Source organism: Hyperoodon ampullatus (assembly GCF_949752795.1).
Source record: "Hyperoodon ampullatus genome assembly, chromosome: 2".
NCBI classification, from domain to species: Eukaryota; Metazoa; Chordata; class Mammalia; order Artiodactyla; family Ziphiidae; genus Hyperoodon; species Hyperoodon ampullatus.
Genome location: NC_136915.1, coordinates 41,345,492 through 41,364,114, shown reverse-complemented (window position 1 = coordinate 41,364,114; position 18,623 = coordinate 41,345,492). Strand labels below are relative to the sequence as shown.

At 47.7% G+C, this 18,623-nt stretch overlaps 2 protein-coding genes across 2 annotated transcripts in view; both read left to right on the top strand.

Moving 5' to 3' along the window:
- AGBL4 (AGBL carboxypeptidase 4) overlaps window positions 1-18,623 on the top strand; it is a gene marked incomplete at both ends in the record, with an annotated part of 1,416,455 nt that overhangs the window by 1,158,958 nt on the left and 238,874 nt on the right.
- Window positions 1-18,623, top strand: part of BEND5 (BEN domain containing 5) — a gene marked incomplete at both ends in the record, with an annotated part of 47,416 nt that overhangs the window by 8,160 nt on the left and 20,633 nt on the right. Inside the window, 2 exons of the mRNA XM_079696714.1 lie at window positions 7,151-7,284; window positions 9,395-9,779. Coding sequence (XP_079552840.1) covers window positions 7,151-7,284; window positions 9,395-9,779 — 519 coding nt within the window. The remainder of the gene's footprint in view (window positions 1-7,150; window positions 7,285-9,394; window positions 9,780-18,623) is intronic.

The following is an 18,623-nucleotide window of genomic DNA, read 5'->3' as shown; positions in this document are numbered from 1 at the left end:
TCTGACATTGGATTCTTTTAGTTATCCAGCATGATTTTATGTAAAATGGGAGTCAAGACAGTACGTCTCCCATTTTAACTGTATTTCAAATTCTTCAGGGGTATCTTCACGTTTGAAGACAGAATTGCATTGGATTTCCTGTCCACCGGCCTCTTTTCTAAAACACTATTTGCTCGTTAACCATGCCTCCATTTTTTTTTCCAGTGGTAAGTTAAATGGGATGTTTCTCCCTCTCAGATTAATGACAAATACCAAGTTCTTCTATATTTTTGAAGAGCAGCTTCTACCATATTTTATGGCTTTGAATAGGGACTCTAGTTGGGGGTTATTTAGGGCTTGGTGGTCTTGATAAGCTTGGAGTTCAGGAGGTTGGTATCAAGTCATACTAAGTTCAATTTGGGAATTTATCACAGCATTCTCCTGGATGTAGGCAAAGGCTTAGGAAAAAAGCTGACACTTGGGAAATTATATTGACATACTCACCATTTTGTATGTGCCTTCTAGTTCAGTTGAGGAAGTTACAGCAACTTGGTAATTTTTCTCTTGTTCCTATAGGATAATTAGATGATAGAACCAGGGCCCGAGTGACATGCAGGCCTGACTGGAAATTCTGGCTCTGATATTTAATAACTTTATGTCTTAGGCAAGCCACCTCACTTCTTTGACCCTCAGTTTCTGCTTCAATAGAATCATTATGGGGATTAAATATATTGATGTTAGTAAAGAATTTGGCATGGGGCCTGGCACATAGTAGTTGCTTACTCAGTATTTGTTGAATAGATGAATACAGTTAGCTGACAACATAGTAGCTGGAAAGGAGGAGGAGAAAGTTGATGCCCAAATTTGGTGGTTTTCTTGCCCTGGAAACAAAAGAATCAGGAAGTTCGAATCAATGAAGTTTATCTCTTCAGAGGATACATACTTATTTCTGTTTACACTAAAACTGATTACTTGGTCTTAAGCTTGGAGCAGTTGCAAAGGTGGGCTGACCAGAGAGGTGGGTTGACTCATCCTTTTGAGTCTACTGCTAATTTCTTCTGTGGTTTCCTGGAATGCAAAGCCAGAAGCATACTCCAAAGCCACATTAAAATGCTGCATGAAGTTACCTGCTGTCTTAGATGATCCACACCACCATTCACCTTCATTAATGTGACCAGTCAAGAGTTACAGCTTCTTGTCACCTTGTGTTCAGTCTCCTCCTCACACCTCATCCATCTTGCTTGCCATTGCCACATTAATCTTCCCCAAACATCTCTTACATCATGTCTCAATCTGTGTTGGGTACCTGCAGTGGTTCTCTTTGCCTTAGGATAAAAGCCAATGACATAGCCCACAGGGGTAGCCTCACAGCCACTATTCACTGAACACTTGGGACAAGAAAGGCACTGTGCTTGGTGTTCTATACGCACTACCTTTTGGAAAACAGTTTATTATCCCCACTTTACAGATTATGAAAGTGAGACTCGGACAGGTGAAGTAGCTTGCCCAAGTTCCCACAGTTAGTATGTAGCAGAGCCAGAATTCCAAGCCAGGACTCCCTGATTGGAAAGACTGGGCTGCTTTTGTTAAATCCTGGGCCTCCCTCTCCCAACCAGTTCTTCCACTTTTTATGGTGACACTGAGTGTTCTGTAATCTTCTGTGGACTAGGTGCGGATGTGAGGCATCACCTTTAACTTGGGATTAGGATTAGGAAGGCCTGGAGGTTGGAGGTTTGCCCCCACATGAGCCAGCATCTCTCAGGAAGTCAAGCCTTCTATTCTGGTTGGGATTCTTGGTACATCCTGGGTTGTAAGGATCCGAAAGACAAGGACCACTTAGCAGAGTGCTCAGCACAGAACAAGGGCTCAGTGAATGTCCAGTGACTGCAGAAAAGGACAAGTGGAGGCCTCAGATCTTCCTGAGCCCTCATCCAGGGAGCATGGTGCAGGGAGGAGAATGATGAGCATCAGGATGGAGCCAGCAGGTAGTTATCTCTCAGAGGAGCCTCAGGATCCCCCTGGCCAAGCACTGGGGCAGCCAGGATCCAGGTCAGAGGACATGTGATTCGAGGGACTGTCTGCTTCTGCTCCTTTCAGGAACTTACTTCTGTCACTCAGACCTTCCTGTACTGCTCAGCCTGCCCTTTCAAAGAACCCATTCAAACCCTGAGCCCTGGCCTACAACCTAATTCGTTGTGCCCGGCGATAGTTACTCCTATCTGGGGGACTTCCTGAGGCCAGAGGGGTGTGGCAGGAGAGCAGAAGTAAAGGGGTCTTCTGCTTTGAACTTCAGGCTGGGGAATTTAGATGTCCTTATCTAGAGCCATCATTCATTCGTTCAGCATCTATGAATATGGCTCAACCATATTTCAGGCATGTGTTTTTGGAGAGAATAGAGCATGGGCTTGGGGGACAAAGAGATCTAGATCAAATCCTGGCTCTGTGCCTTCCCATCTGGGTGGCTTTAGGCCCTCTTTGAGTCTCATTTCTTGTTTTGTGGAAAAAAATGCAGCTAATACTTGATTGCAGGGTTGTTGGGATGTATAGTAACATATGTGAAGAGCCGTATAGTGGCATCTGGTCGGTAATAGACATTCTAAACATGGTAGCCTATTTTTTAATTGAAGTGTAATTCACATAAGACAAAATTCACCATGTTAAGCATTTTAAAGTGTGTACAATTCAGTGTTCTACAAACATCATCACTATCTAATCCAGAAAATTTTCATCACTCAAACAGAAATCCCTGTCACCCACTTCCCCTATGTCCCTGGAAAACATTAATCTACTTTCTGTCTCTGTGGATATACCTATTCTGGACATTTCATATAAATGGAATCATATATTATGTGGCCTTTTTGTCTGGCTTCTTTCACTTAGCATAATGCTTTCGAGATTCATCCATGTTGTAGCAAGTATCAATACTTTATTTCTTTTAATGGCTGAATAATACTCCATTGCATGGATATACCACATTTTGTTTATCCATTCATCAGTTGATGGACAATTGGGTTGTTTCCACCTTTTGACTATTATGAATAATGTTGCTATGAACATTTATGCACAAGTTTTTGGTGGACATGTTTTCATTTCTCTTGAGTATATACCTAAGAGTGGAACTGCTGGATCATATGGTTATTCTGTTTAACCTTTGGAGAAACTGCCAAACTGTTTTCCATAGTGGCTGCGCCATTTTACATTCCCACCAGGAATGTATGAGGGTTCCAGTTTCTCCATATCCTCCCGACACTTATGTTTATTCTCTGTTCTTTTCTTTTTTTGATTGTAGCCATCCTAGTGAGTATGAAGTATATCTGATAGTATTATTTTTGATTTACGTTTCCCTAATGACTGATGATTTTGAGCACCTTTTCATATGCTTACTGGTATAGCCTCTTTTTATTATTCTTTCACTAAACATTTTTTTTGATGAGTCCCTATACTGTATGGCCAAGCCTGTGATATGGGCCCTGCCCTGTGGTTATCCACACTCCAGTGGGAAACGTAGACCTCAGAACAGGTGATTGCAACATAGTAAGAAAATAGGCTACAGAAAGGGTATGTATAAGGTGTAATGGGACCTTAGAGGAGCTGAGTGGAGGTTAGGTGGAGTTTGTCTAACAGAAAGGAAAAGAGTGGGCATTCCAGTTAGACGGAGGGGGCGTGGAGCTTTGGGTGTAGCCGGTAGGAGTTGGGCTCCTGTCATCATATGGGGAGTAAGGCTCTCTCAAGTGTCTCTCTTCTCAAGCCAGGTGGCTGAGTAGGTCTCCACCTCCAGGGGCAAGCCTTCAGCAGCCCTGGGCCAGCCGCAGGCTCTGCTGAGCTTTGTCATCTGCTCTAAGTACCAGACTCTTGTTGCCTTCACGGCACGTATACTCAGCTGATTTGATCCCACTTGAGGTCAATATTCTCTCTCCCTTCCTACAGAAAGAGATCAGTGATGCTCATTGACACAGAAGCTTGCCTGACTTCTCACACCTACCACGTAGCAGAACTGGACTTGGAATCCAGGCTGTCTGACTTTTCCACACCTGCAGGCTGAACCTCAGTTCTTCCTACCTTAGCGTTCAAGGCCAGTTATTCTCCAAGCCCCAGCCCCCGTAACTTTCTTTCTCACCTTTTCTTCCTGCCTGTAACTGAACCATCTTTTGTAACCATTCCGGTCTAAATGTTTCTGAAATCTTTCTTTTTTGGTTTCTGTCTTTTACGCCTCTTCTTGCCGTCAGTAAATGGCTGTCCTTTTATGAACACTGACGGTCTAAGTGCTGTTCACTCCACTCAAGCTCTTAACACACAGAATTGATCATCTTCACGGCATCCTGGCAATGTGAGTAGGAATCATTTACTTCAAGTCACAGATTAGGAAACAGGATCAGAGAAGTAATTTAAGTTACTCAAGACCGCCCTGTAAGTAAGGAGTCTAGTTCAAAGGGCCCTTCCTCTCAAACGCCTGCCATGGTTACACTGACCAAAGTGATCTCCGTTGCCCCCCAAGATCCTATAGCAGTTACTTTCCCCTTATTCACATTCAGTATTTGAGATCTTATCTCAGTCTTATTTGAGGGCTTTTCTTTTTCATGTCCCCTAACCAGGCGCTCATTCTCAGTGCCCCAGGGCCCCAGCCAGATCCTGCAAGTGTAAATTCTCAGTAAATGTTAAACGGAGGCATAGGAGGCAAAGCTCTGAACTCTGGTTGCACAGTCTGAGTTCTCATTGCTATTCATGTTATGGCACTAACTTCTGTGACCTTGCACGATGATGTGCTCACCAGAATGGGAACCCTGCCTGTCTTGCTCCCCCTGTATCCCTGGGCCTGACTGTTGAGTAGACGGATGCATGGATTTACCATTTGGAACCTCATCTCCACTTTGAAAGGGTTAAATGAAATGATCTGAGGGTTGCTCCTGGTTGAAATATTGCCCAGTTTTGTGAGTCTGAACAACGGCTTCTCTCCATACCAGCATGATTCTCAGCTACAGAGCTTCGGCTCAGGGAGGCAGAGCATAGCTTGTCATTTCTAGTTCGGTGGCTACATCTCAAAATTTTGCCCTTGACCTTGCCAGACTGAAGACTAACCCAGGAGCTTTGCCTCAACACATTCAGAAGTCCTAACACCACCCTCTCATTCTCTATATCCCTTTCAGTTTCTCTCCCTCTTTTTTCACATGTGAAAACACCCACCCATCCTATTTCAGGATAATTTGATTTGGAACACCTTCTTTAGGTTTTATATTTTAGCAGCTTTTTGACTTAGAAGGAATAGACAGTGATTTATAGGAGGTGAGCTACTGCTCTTCTAGAAAGACCACGGTCCCTGCTGCTGTTCTTGCCTAACTCATTGGGTGTATTTTATAGGTACAAAGAGAACAAGAACTGGCCTTTTTGTGAAACTAGAAGCCTAGGATTGCTGCTCCACTAGTGGGAAAGGGCATTTTCATCTCTGATCAGGAGGGGTTGTTAACAAGACACCTCTTCTTTTTTTGGGCATTTCCCTTACACTAGATACCCTTCTTAAGTCATTCCTTTGTTTTTGTTTTTTTATTTTAATTGTATCTTTATCCACCTTATGCTTAGGGAAATAAAACGATTCTGAGCCCGTTGATAATACCAGTTTTTACATCCTGTTCATTGAGTGCCTAGTATGTACCAGCCATGCTGTGTGGTTAAGTGTGTGAAGCATTGTCGCTGTCATCCCCACACTCCTTTATAGAGGAGACACCTGAGGTCATGCGGTTAAGACCTTGTTGCTCCCTGCTCGCACCCTGTCTCGGAAGAGCTGAGGTTCACGCTGAGGCCTCTCTGATACTGCAGTCCCGCCCTTGACCAGCCGGGGCTCCATCCCTAAGATACATTTAGGAAGATTTGGCATTTGACTACATTCTGGAATAGTTAGGTGCTTACAAGCTTCCTTTTCAACTTTGCTAACAAGTTGTGAGGAGAGAAGCCTGGACTGGGGGAAGTGTAAGAGCATGTTCAACACACACACATACATGTGCACACACACTCACACATAAAGACCCTGAGAGACTGAACTTAACCACTCCCTGGCCACATGCCACATCCAGCATTGGGCAACATGCTACAAACTACATTTAAGATATAGCAGCAGTGGGAACCTTTGAGGAGTAAGAAATAGTAATTCCCAGAGTCCCAGTTCAGGCCCAGAAAACAGGACCTCAAAGTATTTACCACAAGGGCCAGTTCCAGAGCATGTTCGAGTTTCTACCTCTGGAACTGTCCTTGAATTTTTACTGTTGACATCTACAGTGAGAGACAGATCTGGGAAGTAAAGTTTGAAATCTGTGCAAGAGGAAAATAATTCTCTTTCAGATTATCTGAAGTTGAGTTTAAAGAATAAGAAAGTGAGGAGAAGTAGTATCCCTTTGTATTTGTGTAGCACTTTTGTAGTTTGTAATGCACGTCAGTGTGTGTTATCCCACGTAAGCAGTGGTTGAGATGGCAGAGGCCTGTTTCCCACTCCTGCCTCTTCCTCAGACTCACACCCTGGGCACGTGCCTTCCATCCTCACCTGTAAGATGAGAGAGAGTTGGGCCACTTGGTCACTGAGGCCCCCCAAACTCTGTCATTTCATTATCTGATACCAGTAAATGTTGCTAGTTACTCTTCCTGTATCTGTCTTAACTCAGCCTGTCTTGTGTCTGGGCTGTGGGGAGGCTGTACCTCAGCTGCAGTTCAGGCTTTATCTCCATAAGAGCTATCATCCTTTCATGCTCATCAGTACCTGAGCGGGCAGGAACCCGCCAAGTTTTCCTGGGAGATCATTTGCTTAGAAATATCTCAGTTGTTGAGGGATTCATGTGCTAGTTAAGTTAAAACCAGATAGCAATCTAAGGGCCATTTCAGTTCCAAGATTCTAGAATTCCATAAAAGGCCACCCTTGAAGATATACTTAGGGAAACCCCTCAGCAAATTCACTGGGCGCTATTTCAACGCTTTGTATGGTGGTGCCTTTAGCATATAGCCTTGATCCTGGAGTCTGATCTGCACTGCTGCTACTAGGGGCCCTGCATGTAGCAGGGAATGAGTCTTGGGTTTGTTTGCTTTTCCTTTTTAACTGGTCTGGCCTCAGACATTCTCTAGTATTTGAGGTTATGGGCATTTTGAGCATTTTGACTCATAACAAACCTTATTCTCTTGATATGCATTTTAGAAGACAAATCTGACCTTGAAAACAGTGTGATGCAGAAGAAAATAAAAATCCCCAAACTTTCTCTCAATCATGTAGAAGAAGATGGGGAAGTTAAAGATTATGGGGAAGAAGATTTACAGCTTAGACACATCAAGGTAACAAAATCTCTCCTCTTCTTTGGAAGTGTGGGGCAGCTGTTTCAGATTTCTTATAGCTAAAGAATTCCAGTCTGGCCTCCTCTGCCCATGTAAATGCCCCCTGGTGTCACAGGCCATGACTTTTTCACATTGGGAGAGGCTCGGGACAGCTAGCCTGAGTTTGCTCTGCTGGCTGACTTTCCAGGGAGCGCTGTCCTGTTTGTACCATCTGTGCAGTGCCATCGCTGCTAAGGGTTGGGAATGGTGCATTTCTATCCGGCCTCCAGCTCTGGAGAGGTCACTGCTAGGCTCCAGGAACATGGCTGCTCTCGGGCAGCAGTTCAGAGCCAGTCACTATCAGGCTGCCCCCACACAGCTAAGGGTGGACTCACGAGGAGATGGGGTGCGCCAGGTTCAGACGAAGAGCTTAATGTGACCTTGGGTTGGAAGAAAACTTTTACATGAGGTTGCATTTCCTTTGGTGTGCGCCCTAGCTGCTCTCCTCCAGCCTTCGCTTGTAAGCCTGCTGAATATCTTGTTCAATAAGCCAGATGTTTTTTCTGTACGATGCGTGCCCTGGAGGAAGGGAGGAAGAAGAGGGATGCCTTCTGCACTGACTGCAGTCTGCTTTTGGACACAGGCCAAGGACATCCCCAAAGCATAGTCCAAAAGATGCAGTTGACTTTAGTTCATGCATTCATTGCACCCATGCTCTGGGCCTTGGCCCTTTGCTGGTTCCTGGGGTCATAGAGATTAGACAGACATGGTCACTGCCCTTAGTGGTCTCACAGTGTAGTGATGCAGATGGGTATCCAAAGTGATCATTACAATTTTAATGAATAAATTCATCTAGACTACTAGCAGCACTTTATCCCAGTGGATAAATGACAGGATAGGATTTTGTCGTGTAACCTAATCTCAGAGTCATGTTTTTTTTGTTTTTTTCCAAAATTTTCAGGAACTTACTGAGAGGTTAAGGCAGGCTTGAGCAGACACAGTTAAGTTGTCTGGAATCTGGTATCTCCAGTTGTCTGCATCTCCCACAGTGCCCCCGTCAGGAGAACTCCTATAGCCCTCCTGCACTGGGTGAAGAATTCAGTGGGTCCTGTAACTCCCACTTCCCCTCAGTGGGAGCTTTGTCCACTTGAGCTGGAATTGCCTCAGGCAGCTGAAACCCCAACCCCTGGGTAGTCCTAGATAATTCTCTTCTCACTTAACTGTCCTCTCTGTATCCACTTCTTGCTGAGCTTCAACTTGGCCAGAGTCCAAGGAGAAGCTAACAGATATGGGGGAAGGAGCCCAGTGCTCTAAGTGGGGCTTCAGGTTTGGAGTCTGACTCTCTCTGTAGCTCACCGTGTGACCCTGAGTGTAGTCCTTCCCCTCTCTGAGCCTCAATTTCCTCACCTGTAAAATGAGGGAGTTAAACAGAAAGAACCTTCCAGTGCTAGCGTTCTTGGAACTTTTCAGTTACGTAAACATTTATCCAGCCCCTGCCAAGTGCCAGTTCTGAGTAGGCAGTGGAGAAACAGAAAATAAGACATGCTTCCTGCCCTAGATTAGAGTCCTTAGCATCCTTCCCAACTACAGCATTCTTGAGGAGAAGTCTACTTGGTGGAATGCCCTTTTTTTTGTGGGGGGGAACAGGGGGGAGGGGCATTTATGTTTTTGTTGTTGAAGAGATTTGAGTGATGCCTCCCCTGGGATGGCTAGGCCTGGCCTGATTTGTTACTGATTCTCCACAAACACACATTGAATACTCCCTGTGAGCAAATCACTGCCTGGGCCCTATGGGTAGGGTGGGGGGCCGGGGAGTTGGGGAGGGCAGTCATGATATAATATGCACCCAAGAGGCAGAGTGATGGAACGGAAGAAGTGCTGGCCTGGGAAACCAGAGTCCTGCTTCTGCCACTAACTGACTGTGTGACTTCGGGCGAGACCCTTCCCCACTCTGGACCTCTGTTTCCCCATTTGTAAAGTGAAGGGCTTTGACTACGTGTCTGCACAAGTTTCTCCAAGCACTGATGTTCTGTGGTTCTGTGATTCTAGGATTGTCTGGGGAAATATTGAGCCGCAGCCCAAGAAAGTCCCAGCTGCCCTTGCCTGAACTGATTCTCGTTGTCCTACACAGAGACCCGAGGGGCGGAAGCCGAGTGAAGTGGCACACAAGAGCATTGAGGCAGTGGTGGCCCGGCTGGAGAAGCAGAACGGCCTGAGCCTGGGCCACAGCACATGTCCGGAAGAGGTCTTCGTGGAGGCCTCCCCGGGCCCAGAGGACATGGACAGTCTGGAGGACGCCGGCGTGCCCCGGGCTCTGTACGAGGAGCTGCTGCGCAACTACCAGCAGCAGCAGGACGAGATGCGCCACCTCCAGCAGGAGCTGGAGCGGACTCGCAGGCAGCTGGTTCAGCAGGCTAAGAAGCTCAAGGAGTACGGGGCGCTGGTGTCCGAGATGAAGGAGCTCCGCGACCTCAACCGGAGGCTGCAGGACGTGCTGCTCCTGAGGCTGGGCAGCGGTGAGTGCTCCCGCCACGGGCCGCCTGCCACTCCCCGCGGGGGCATGGCGTGTGCCGCTCCCCTTCCGGGAGGGCACCGGGGACAGGCAGGCCGAGCTTCCCTGAGGTGAGGGAAGGGCACAGTTACCCCAAGGGAGAGCCACTCCCCTCTCGGAGCGAATCTGACAGGAGCTTCGGTGTGCGGCGGCCTTAGCTATCCAGAGCACAGGGGCAACGTCAAGAAATGGGGCTCAGAGAACGAGAGCTGGCCGCGTATTTGCCACCACTTGTTTATGCATCCATGTGGTAAGAGGCAGGACCAGGGGTAATAGGAAACCTCTCCATGGGGGTGTCAGGATAGTAAAGAGAGCTAGACAGCATCCTGGCAAATGTATTACTTTAAGTCAGAAAGTGATCAATGCCACGGGAGAGACGTGGATAAGATGACAGGAGAGTTCAAAGGACGGAGCGGGGTTATTTGTAACTGAGGGAGCCTTTGGGAAGGAGGTGGGCCTTGAAGGGTGGGCAGGCTTTCAAGGCACAAGAGGAAGCAGAGGGCAGCAGTCTCACTGGGGTGTTGAGAAGAGAGACGGCAACTGTAGTTTAAGAACAGGTGATTGAAGGCCTTGAAAACTGTACCAGCCTGGGGTGTCTGGACTTGTTTTGGTAGGAATGAGAAAAATTAAAAAGGTTTTGAGCAGAGAGGCACACGACCTTAGATTAATGTAGAGATGTATAAAACTCCTCAGGTTTGCTCATAGAAGAACTTGATAGGCTCTTATATTGCAACTGAATTTAACAAACTAGGTTTTTAGATATTCCCATCTGACGTGGTTTAGAAGCAGGAATCAAGGGAAATCTGAAAGGGAGCAGCTTTGCCAGCAGGGAGAAATGACTCCTTACCTGAGAGGAAAAGACAGAAACGCTGTTTCAGAACACAAGAATCCAGGACTGTAAAAAAATAGAGGCCAGTCAGTATTGAGCAAATCAGTATAACACAAGTTCATAGCCTCCACATCCCCTGAGGACGATCATTAATAAGCCTGCATCAGTGTTCTTTGCTTCAAAAAGGGAATAGACTAGTCTAGAGACACAAGTGCCATCCCCGAAGTTTAAATCAAATACAATTTTATACTCAAGAAGGAAGGTTTGTGTTATCTAGATAACAGATTGACATGTAAAGCCTCATTCCTCTTTGATGTTTAGATAAAAGTGCTACCTTACTTATATTTAAAAGTGCCTTTTACTACCTAGAGTATGTCCCCAAGGCAGTGCCTCAGTAGATCTTCAGGGTGGCCTAGGGAGTCGGTCAAGAGGCCTTTTCATGCCCTTGTCGCAGAGAAGGAAGCTGAGGTTGGGACTTAGGCAGAGTCGCCTGGGGAGGCAGAGGCAGAGCTCACCTCACACCGTATCCCCGACTCCTAGGCTAGTCATGTCCCCACCCCCTGACTCCGCCTTGGCCGTTCTCCCAAATCATAGCCCCTAGAGGCGCACAGTGACACCAGAGGTCACATGTGGTGTGCAACGTAAAAACTTATTAATTTTTTTTAATCAAAATCTCAAAGAGAAACCCTAACTATAAAAAAGTGTGAAAACTGTATTGATCTTGGAGTGGGGGTGGGAGGCGGGAGATAACTGAGATTTCCAGAGAGAAAAAGTGTTTCCTGGTCTTTGGATGAATAATTTTTATTTTCCTTGCACTCTGTATGCTACGCCTTCTGTAAACTTCTTTGGGGTGGAGGGTGGGAGGGGAGCAAAGCATACTAACAACAAAAACTCTCCACGTCATTATTTCAACTCCCAGGGAAACTGCCTGTTCTGTATGATGATGACCTGAGTTTAAACTCCAGAAGCCACTCCTAACCCTCTGGGGCAGTAAGACACTGCATTTTGTATCAGCATGTTCCTCTTTAGTCTTAAGACACTTAGACAAACTTGGCCCCGACCATAGTTTCAGTGTCTTGATCATTCCAGGCACTCCCACCCCACAAGCCTTGAATGTCATCTTGAGGGCCAATGGCTGGCTTTTCTCAGATCCGAGTCACTATCGTCATCACAGTGGGATGGACTGACTATAAATCAGCCCAAGACACAGATATGCGTAAAGCAATCACCATGTACCGTGCGCTTTGCTCCAGGGACCGTGGGTGTCCCAGAAAATCACACCTGCTGTCCATGACCTGTGAAAGCTTAAAGTCCATCGACTAGCACTTGTTAATCAGAGAATGATAATGTGCCAAGTTCTAAGATAAATCCACAAGAGTGTAATAAAAGGCTCCCTACTCTAAGGGGAGTTTGTATGTTTTCATGGATGTAGTCTAGTCTGGTCTAGTCTAGTCTTTGGAACCAGATAGGCCTAGATTCAAACCCAACTTCCCTACTTCCCAACTCTGTGGCTTTGGGAGCCTTCTTTCCTTGCATTCTTCCCTCCTCCCTCCTTTCTTCCACAAATATTTACTGGTCTCTGCTGTGTGCCAGGCATTTTGCCTGGTGGTTAAAGCTCAGTACATTCAAGATACCACCCTTGCCCACTCCCCTTGAGGAGCTCAAAGCTTGATACGGGAGATAGCCACTGACACAGTGCCAGCACAGGGATAGAAGCTCTGCTGTGGGACAGCAGAGGAGCGGCATCCACCGAATTTGGGGGATCAGGGAAGAAAGCCTTCCTGAAGCAAGTGACTTCTAAGCTGGAGCCTGAAGGATGCGTTTTTGTTATCCAGGCAGGGGTGAGTGGGTGGGAAGAGCAAGGAGCAATCTAGGCAGAGGGTACCTCTCTGAGACTTGGGTGTTCTCATCCGTAAAATGGAAATAATAATACCCCTCTCACAGCATAGGGATACACAGCATACTGTCTGGCATTCTGTTGATGCTGAATTACCATTAGCCCCTTTTTCATACCATTTAGTTTAGGGGCTAAGACAGGGACTGATTTGGTTTTTAACTCTTGACTCTCCTAACCAGTAATTGGCTGTATGACCTTGAGTAGGTTAACCAACTTCTCTGCCTCTCAAGGTCTTCTATTATAGAAGAGAAAAGGAGTTACATATGTATTTGTTCATTCAGTCAGTCAGCTCACGTTGACCACATGCTTTCTGAGCTTAGGAACTTGGGGAGATACAAAGAAGACTAAGACATTGGAAGCTGGGGAGGGCGTAGTGATGGAGGTAAACATGTAGGCATGTGATTGAAATGCAGTGTACCGAATTTTGGGGAAGGGGCTAACATTTGAAGGTGGAAGGCTCTCTGATTGAGTCTGGGAAAACACCCCCAAGAAACCTATAACAAGGCAGAGAAGAGCCAGAAAGGGACTGAAAGACCCTCTTTGATTCTCAGCAGCACATTCCACCCTGGAGTTGATGCGTGGCCTGGGCTGCACCATCCTTGCCCCGCCCCCCCGCCCCGCCGCGCCTGGCTCAAGCATTGCTCTTAGAGGCCTCCCCTTGTGTATTTTCTCCCTTCCACCTTGCCAGGGGCCCCATCTCAAGGATCTTTGTCCATCTTGGGTGCTGGATCATCCACAGGTCAGGGATGCTCAGTTTTAAAAAGAATCATTGCCGACTTGCCCAGGCATTGGGATCCTACAGGCTGTAGATGGGAGAGGGCAGAGAGCAAGAGCCTGACCTCTTGAGCCCGAGGGGCACCTCAGAGCGGCGAGCAGGTCCTCTGGCAGCCAGGAGTTGTAATGGTGCAGCTGGTGGAGGGTAGGAGCAGCAGCAAGGTGGTATAAGAAGATGTGTGAGAGACTTCGCTGGATGACTCACTTCTTCATCTGAGTATTCGTTGTTTCATCCATTCCACAAATACACACAAGATGGATTTAACAGAAAAAATTCTCTAGAACTTGGAGCCTTGGAGTTGTGAACGAGCTTAGACAGGATATAGGGGTTGCCCTCACGTTGCTGATGAGGAAACAAGCCCAGAAAGTGCCACAAGCCTATTCCCAGGGGTCTCCTGACAGCTGGTCCTAGGACCCTCTCTCTGGGCCCTGGCCCACATGCCCTTCTTTAGCCCTTGGACTTCATTGTCACTGACATGGGGGTGACCCCCCCAGCCTGATCCTCCCAAAGGACATCTCTCTGTAAAGTAGAACTTTCCTTTTGTATGATCTTAGCATGAGAGGCAGCCCTCTCTGATGGGAAGGAACCTCACTCTCTAACCCAGAGAGTCCCTTCGCTGGGAGCCTCTGTCGTGGTGTCAAAATTAAAGGAAGAAGCATATGTAAAGAATAAAGCCCTGTGACCAGCATATTGTAAGTGTTCAATAAACACCAGTCTCTTTCTCCTTTTCTTCCCTTTCCTGTTTGCCTTCTCCCAAAGAAATAAGTGCTGAGGACACAAAAAGCATGAAGATCTTCTACTTTATAAAGTACAGATTTATTTGTGTGTATGTACATTCATTTATTCTTTCATTCATTCATCATTTATTAAGGGCATCCATTGTGCCAGGACTGTGTTAGGTGCTGGAAATATATTGATAGAAAGACAGTCCCTTTCTAAAACATTCACGAGCCTAGAGTGAGAGTGGTGTTTATTAAACCAGGGCTTGGCAGTCTCAGAGAATTCCAAGGGGATGAGGGGGAGCAGAACAGTGAAAGCCAGTTAGTTGCAAGGCTCTGGTATATGAGAAGGAGTAAACTCTAGCGTCTGTCTTGGTTTCCCCTCAGCCAGATTCCTTGCTCTTAGAGGTCAAAGACCGAGGCTTAGACATCACCCTCAGCTTTTAGCACTCTAAGTAACTCTGAGATAGTTAAAATCATTCCAGTGTGTTTCAGATAACATTAGTTCACCTAAGGCTGGAAAGGGCTCTGTGAGTGACATAGAGGAGGAGACGGAATCCCTGCCTTCAAGATGCACACGCAGCCCGAGGCGGGGCGCAGCCCTGTACACCGGATAGAACAGAGCAAATGGCTGTAGCTGCAGGGGGAGGCATATGATGGCTTTGGATTTTGTGTGTGCTTTGTAGGGAATGTAGGTGGAGATGATGAGCTCTGACCAGAAGAGGCATAGATAAGAAGAAGAATAGCAGTAATTCACATGTACAAGACACTTCACAGGCTTCAAAGACCTTGACATTTTTATCTCATTGGACTATTCCGATAGCCTTATTGCAAGGCCAGGTAAGGATTATTATCTCCACTTGAGAGAGGAGAAGGCAAAAAGAAGAGATAATATATGTCCCTGTCGGCCAGATCACAAGCTAGTTGAAACTTTTGAAGGAGAAAGCCACTGTGGCCCGCAAATCTGTCTTGGCTCTTTAGAGCTGGGTTTCTATCACCTCTGTTCCCCTCTGGGCTCGTGCCTTGTGTTCCGTCCAAGGTCCGTTAAAATACCAGCTTTGATCTTTAAAATCTTGTGCAGTCTGAGCTGGACTCTGAGCACGGGTCTCTGACAGTGCCTTTGAAAAGGCAGTTGACGTCAGCCAATGCCTCCTGCCGGCTCTCCCCTGTACTGGAGGCACCGTGGGCTTTGGCAGCAGATATTACTTGGGTTTGAATCTCGGCTCTCTTAATTCTTTAACTGTGCAGCTTCAAGCAAATGATTTAACCCTTCTTAGCCTCTGTTTTCTCCTCTGTAAAATGGATATCTTAATGCCTACCACATACAGGCCGGAGAGCATGGTCAGTGACTAAGAGCCTGAATGGGCCCTGAGGCCAGAAATACTGGAGTTTTGAACCCTGGCTTTTCCGTAGTCTGATTTTGTTACCTTGGGCAAGTTACTTAAAACTTCCTGGGCCGTAGTTTCCTCATCCAAAAAGCAAGGTCAATGACAGTACCAACCTTTATGGTTCTTAAGAGAATTAAATGAGCAAATGCATGTAAAGACTTCTGCCCAGAGGCTGGCACATAGTAAGTGCTCCGTGGGTCCAGCATGAATGATGTAGGATCATTTGAGGATTCGCATGAGATGATGTGTATATGATGCGTGGCACGCCGTAGGCAATCATTGTCCTACAGCAGAGCACAGATGTGGTTGTCTTGGCATATCTTAGTCTTTGGTCAACCCCTCCTGTCTCCTGGACATTGCTGCTTTCCCTTGTAAGTGCTCAGAAATCCTATTTGAATCATCTATTTTATAGGTACGCCTGGACTCAATTTCAAGCTCACTGGTCTGTGGCTTATTGAACTCTCCCTCTTTTCCTGGGCAGAATTCCAGTCTTCCTATCTCCAGTCCTCAAGCACTCCTTTTGACCCCCTTGATTCTTCAGACATCACTGTTTATGGCTCAATTTTCTCTTTGTCACGGCTCTCCTTCTGGGGCCTGTTCCACTCATAGCTCTTTTCCACCTCCTCCAGCCTTCAGTTCACTCTCCCCAACACACAGGAGTGCTCACAAAAGTTGGGCTTTGAGGGAGGGCTCAGAGGATGAGTGGTATCCCCGTGACCCAGGAGGTCCACAGCCTGCCACTGCCTCACTTACTGATAGAGTGGGGCCCAAACCGCTGTGCCCAGGGCCTGCTAACCCCGGGTGGCAGGAAAAGGTCTAGCAGTGAGGACTGGAATTGTTTCTCTTAAAGGTATTGGCCATCTCCCACTTTGAAGGACTTTCTGCACTCTAGACTGAATCAACACATTAGCCACAGTTCATCCTAGATTGTTTCAAGAGCTGATTTCAGAGTGGCAGGACGGTCCAGGACCCTCCTTCCTCTTTTTCCCTAGCGTTCATTTTTCTGGGGCGGTGGGGAGGGGGCTGAGGGACAACTCCAGGATGTCCCTTTTTTCCTGCTCGGGGAGCCGGGACATGCAGGAGTCGCTGGGCTTCTCTTCATTGCCAGAACAGGACTGTGCTTCCCACTTGAAACAGGGCTTTGCCTTGCTGGTCGTGGGCTTTGGTGTGGCTGTGTGGCAGGCTTGTTTTCCGCTGGCTTTGCCAGTCAGAGCAGGTGGAGGTGGGAGAGATGGGAACGGGCTCCTTATTAAGGGCAGTGGCTGGCCCCTCTGAACACCTGCTTTGAGCCTGCCGTTAGGCGCTTTTCACACAGAAAACAACCTCAGCAGTAGATAGCATCATCAGGTGAGGATGCGGGCTCAGAGAGAGGAAGTGAACGTGTCCAGATGACAGGAGAGCCTGATGGAGTTATGACAGAGGCTGGCTTATTCAGGAACCACAAGCGGTTTCTGACTGGACTGCGCAGAGGAGAAGTAAGTAGGAGGGAGAGACAAGGCCGCAGAGGCAGGTGAGAGCACCTAGAACTGCCCCGTGGCCCACAGGGGATCCTCCCCACTGGAGCGGCCTGGGGTTCAGTCCCTCAACCTCGGGGTCACCCTCTTCTTCTGAACAAAGCAGATCAAATCGTTCCTGCTCTGGAAGGGCTCATGGCCTGAAGGCAAGAGCCAGCAAAGCCAAAGCCACGGATTGACTCGCTTGGGAGATGTCAGCCGTGTGGTGAAACTCTGCCCCCCCATAACTCCTGCCCGCAGGTGCTCACCCTGCCCGTGGCAGCCCTTCAGGCTTCTGAGGGCAGCCCTTACGCCGCCCCACTTATTCCCACCACAACCCCCACAGTCTTCCCACCCAGCCAGTTCTGGTCCAGAACCAAAGGCCATGTCACATGCATACAGTGCATGTGTGAGGCCTTCAGTGCCTGTCTGGCAGCCCAGGCCCATGCTGTTCTGCATATCCTTGCCATTTGGATGCTCCCTGGGTCCAGACAGTTGGGCGGGGAGGAAGGTGGAAGAACCATAGACGAAGAACCAGCCCAGCTTTGGCCACCAGCTGGCAGGGGGTAGGCTCAGAGCTCCTAGAGGTGAGATGAATCCTGGTGATACCCTCTCCTCCCAGCTGCCCCCCTGCACGATTGTGGATTTTCACGGACACCCTAGGAAGGTGAGAGAAGGTCAGAGATGCTGAGGGTCCCACAGAGTGGGCATTACGTGAGAAGCCCGTGCAGTCTGAAAACTGCAGTCAGCCAAAGAGGTGTAGGGAAAGAGCAAGTCTTTGGGAGTCTAGGAACCCTGAATTTTTTGACTTTCATGAAGTTACTTTACCTCTCTGAGCCTCTACAAAGATAATAAGATAGATTTTGCAGGACTGTCATGAGGATTAACCTGTTTCATTCAACACATGTTTAATAAGTGTTCGTTGTGGGCCGGGGACGTCGTGCTGGGTGCTGGGGATATAGCCGTGACTGGGATGGCAGCTGTCCTCGGAGTTTCCGTCCTAACCAGGAAGATGGTAAACAAATAATAACTTGACACTGGGGTGTCAAGATTAAAAGGTTTAAATAATAGGTATTTTAATGTAAGGTACTAACAGAGAAGATGTTCAGCGAGTGTTGGTCACCTTTCCTTTTCAGGGAGAAGCAAACATGTCCTTTGAAATGGGCATCTGCAGTTCCTCACAGTGGGGAGGATACCTTGACCCCCACGACTGGGGATTTGGGCCAGCTCCTGCCACCCCTGTTTTCCTGGGCTTCTACTCCATGGAGAGGGGGCTCTCTAGGTCCATTCCAGCTCTGCTCTGCGGTTCTGACTCCCCGAGGGACCAGCCCCACTGTGAGGGCATCCACATGAGCTGCAGGGCTTTTGTCCAATCCAGTACCTCTGGCCAGAACGGCCTCTCCTGCCTTTGCTCAGCAAAGCCTACCCCAGCCCTCACGTACAAAGGGCCCTCAGAAAACAGGGAGGGTTGGGGGAAGGACCCAAGGAGCTGTGGCTGATGGGGATGCCATCCCCCTGCCTGACCAGCCCTCCACCTTCCCTAGACCTTATCACCCATCAGGCTCCGGTCAGAGCGCACCTCTTCCCTAAAGCCTTCCACGATCCCGGAGCCAGTGGTGACCTCTCCCTCCCCAACCTGTGCAGGTCATCATGCTGCCCACTTCCTGGTCGGTCAGTGTGCCTCCATTTGCCTTCACCATATGAAGAT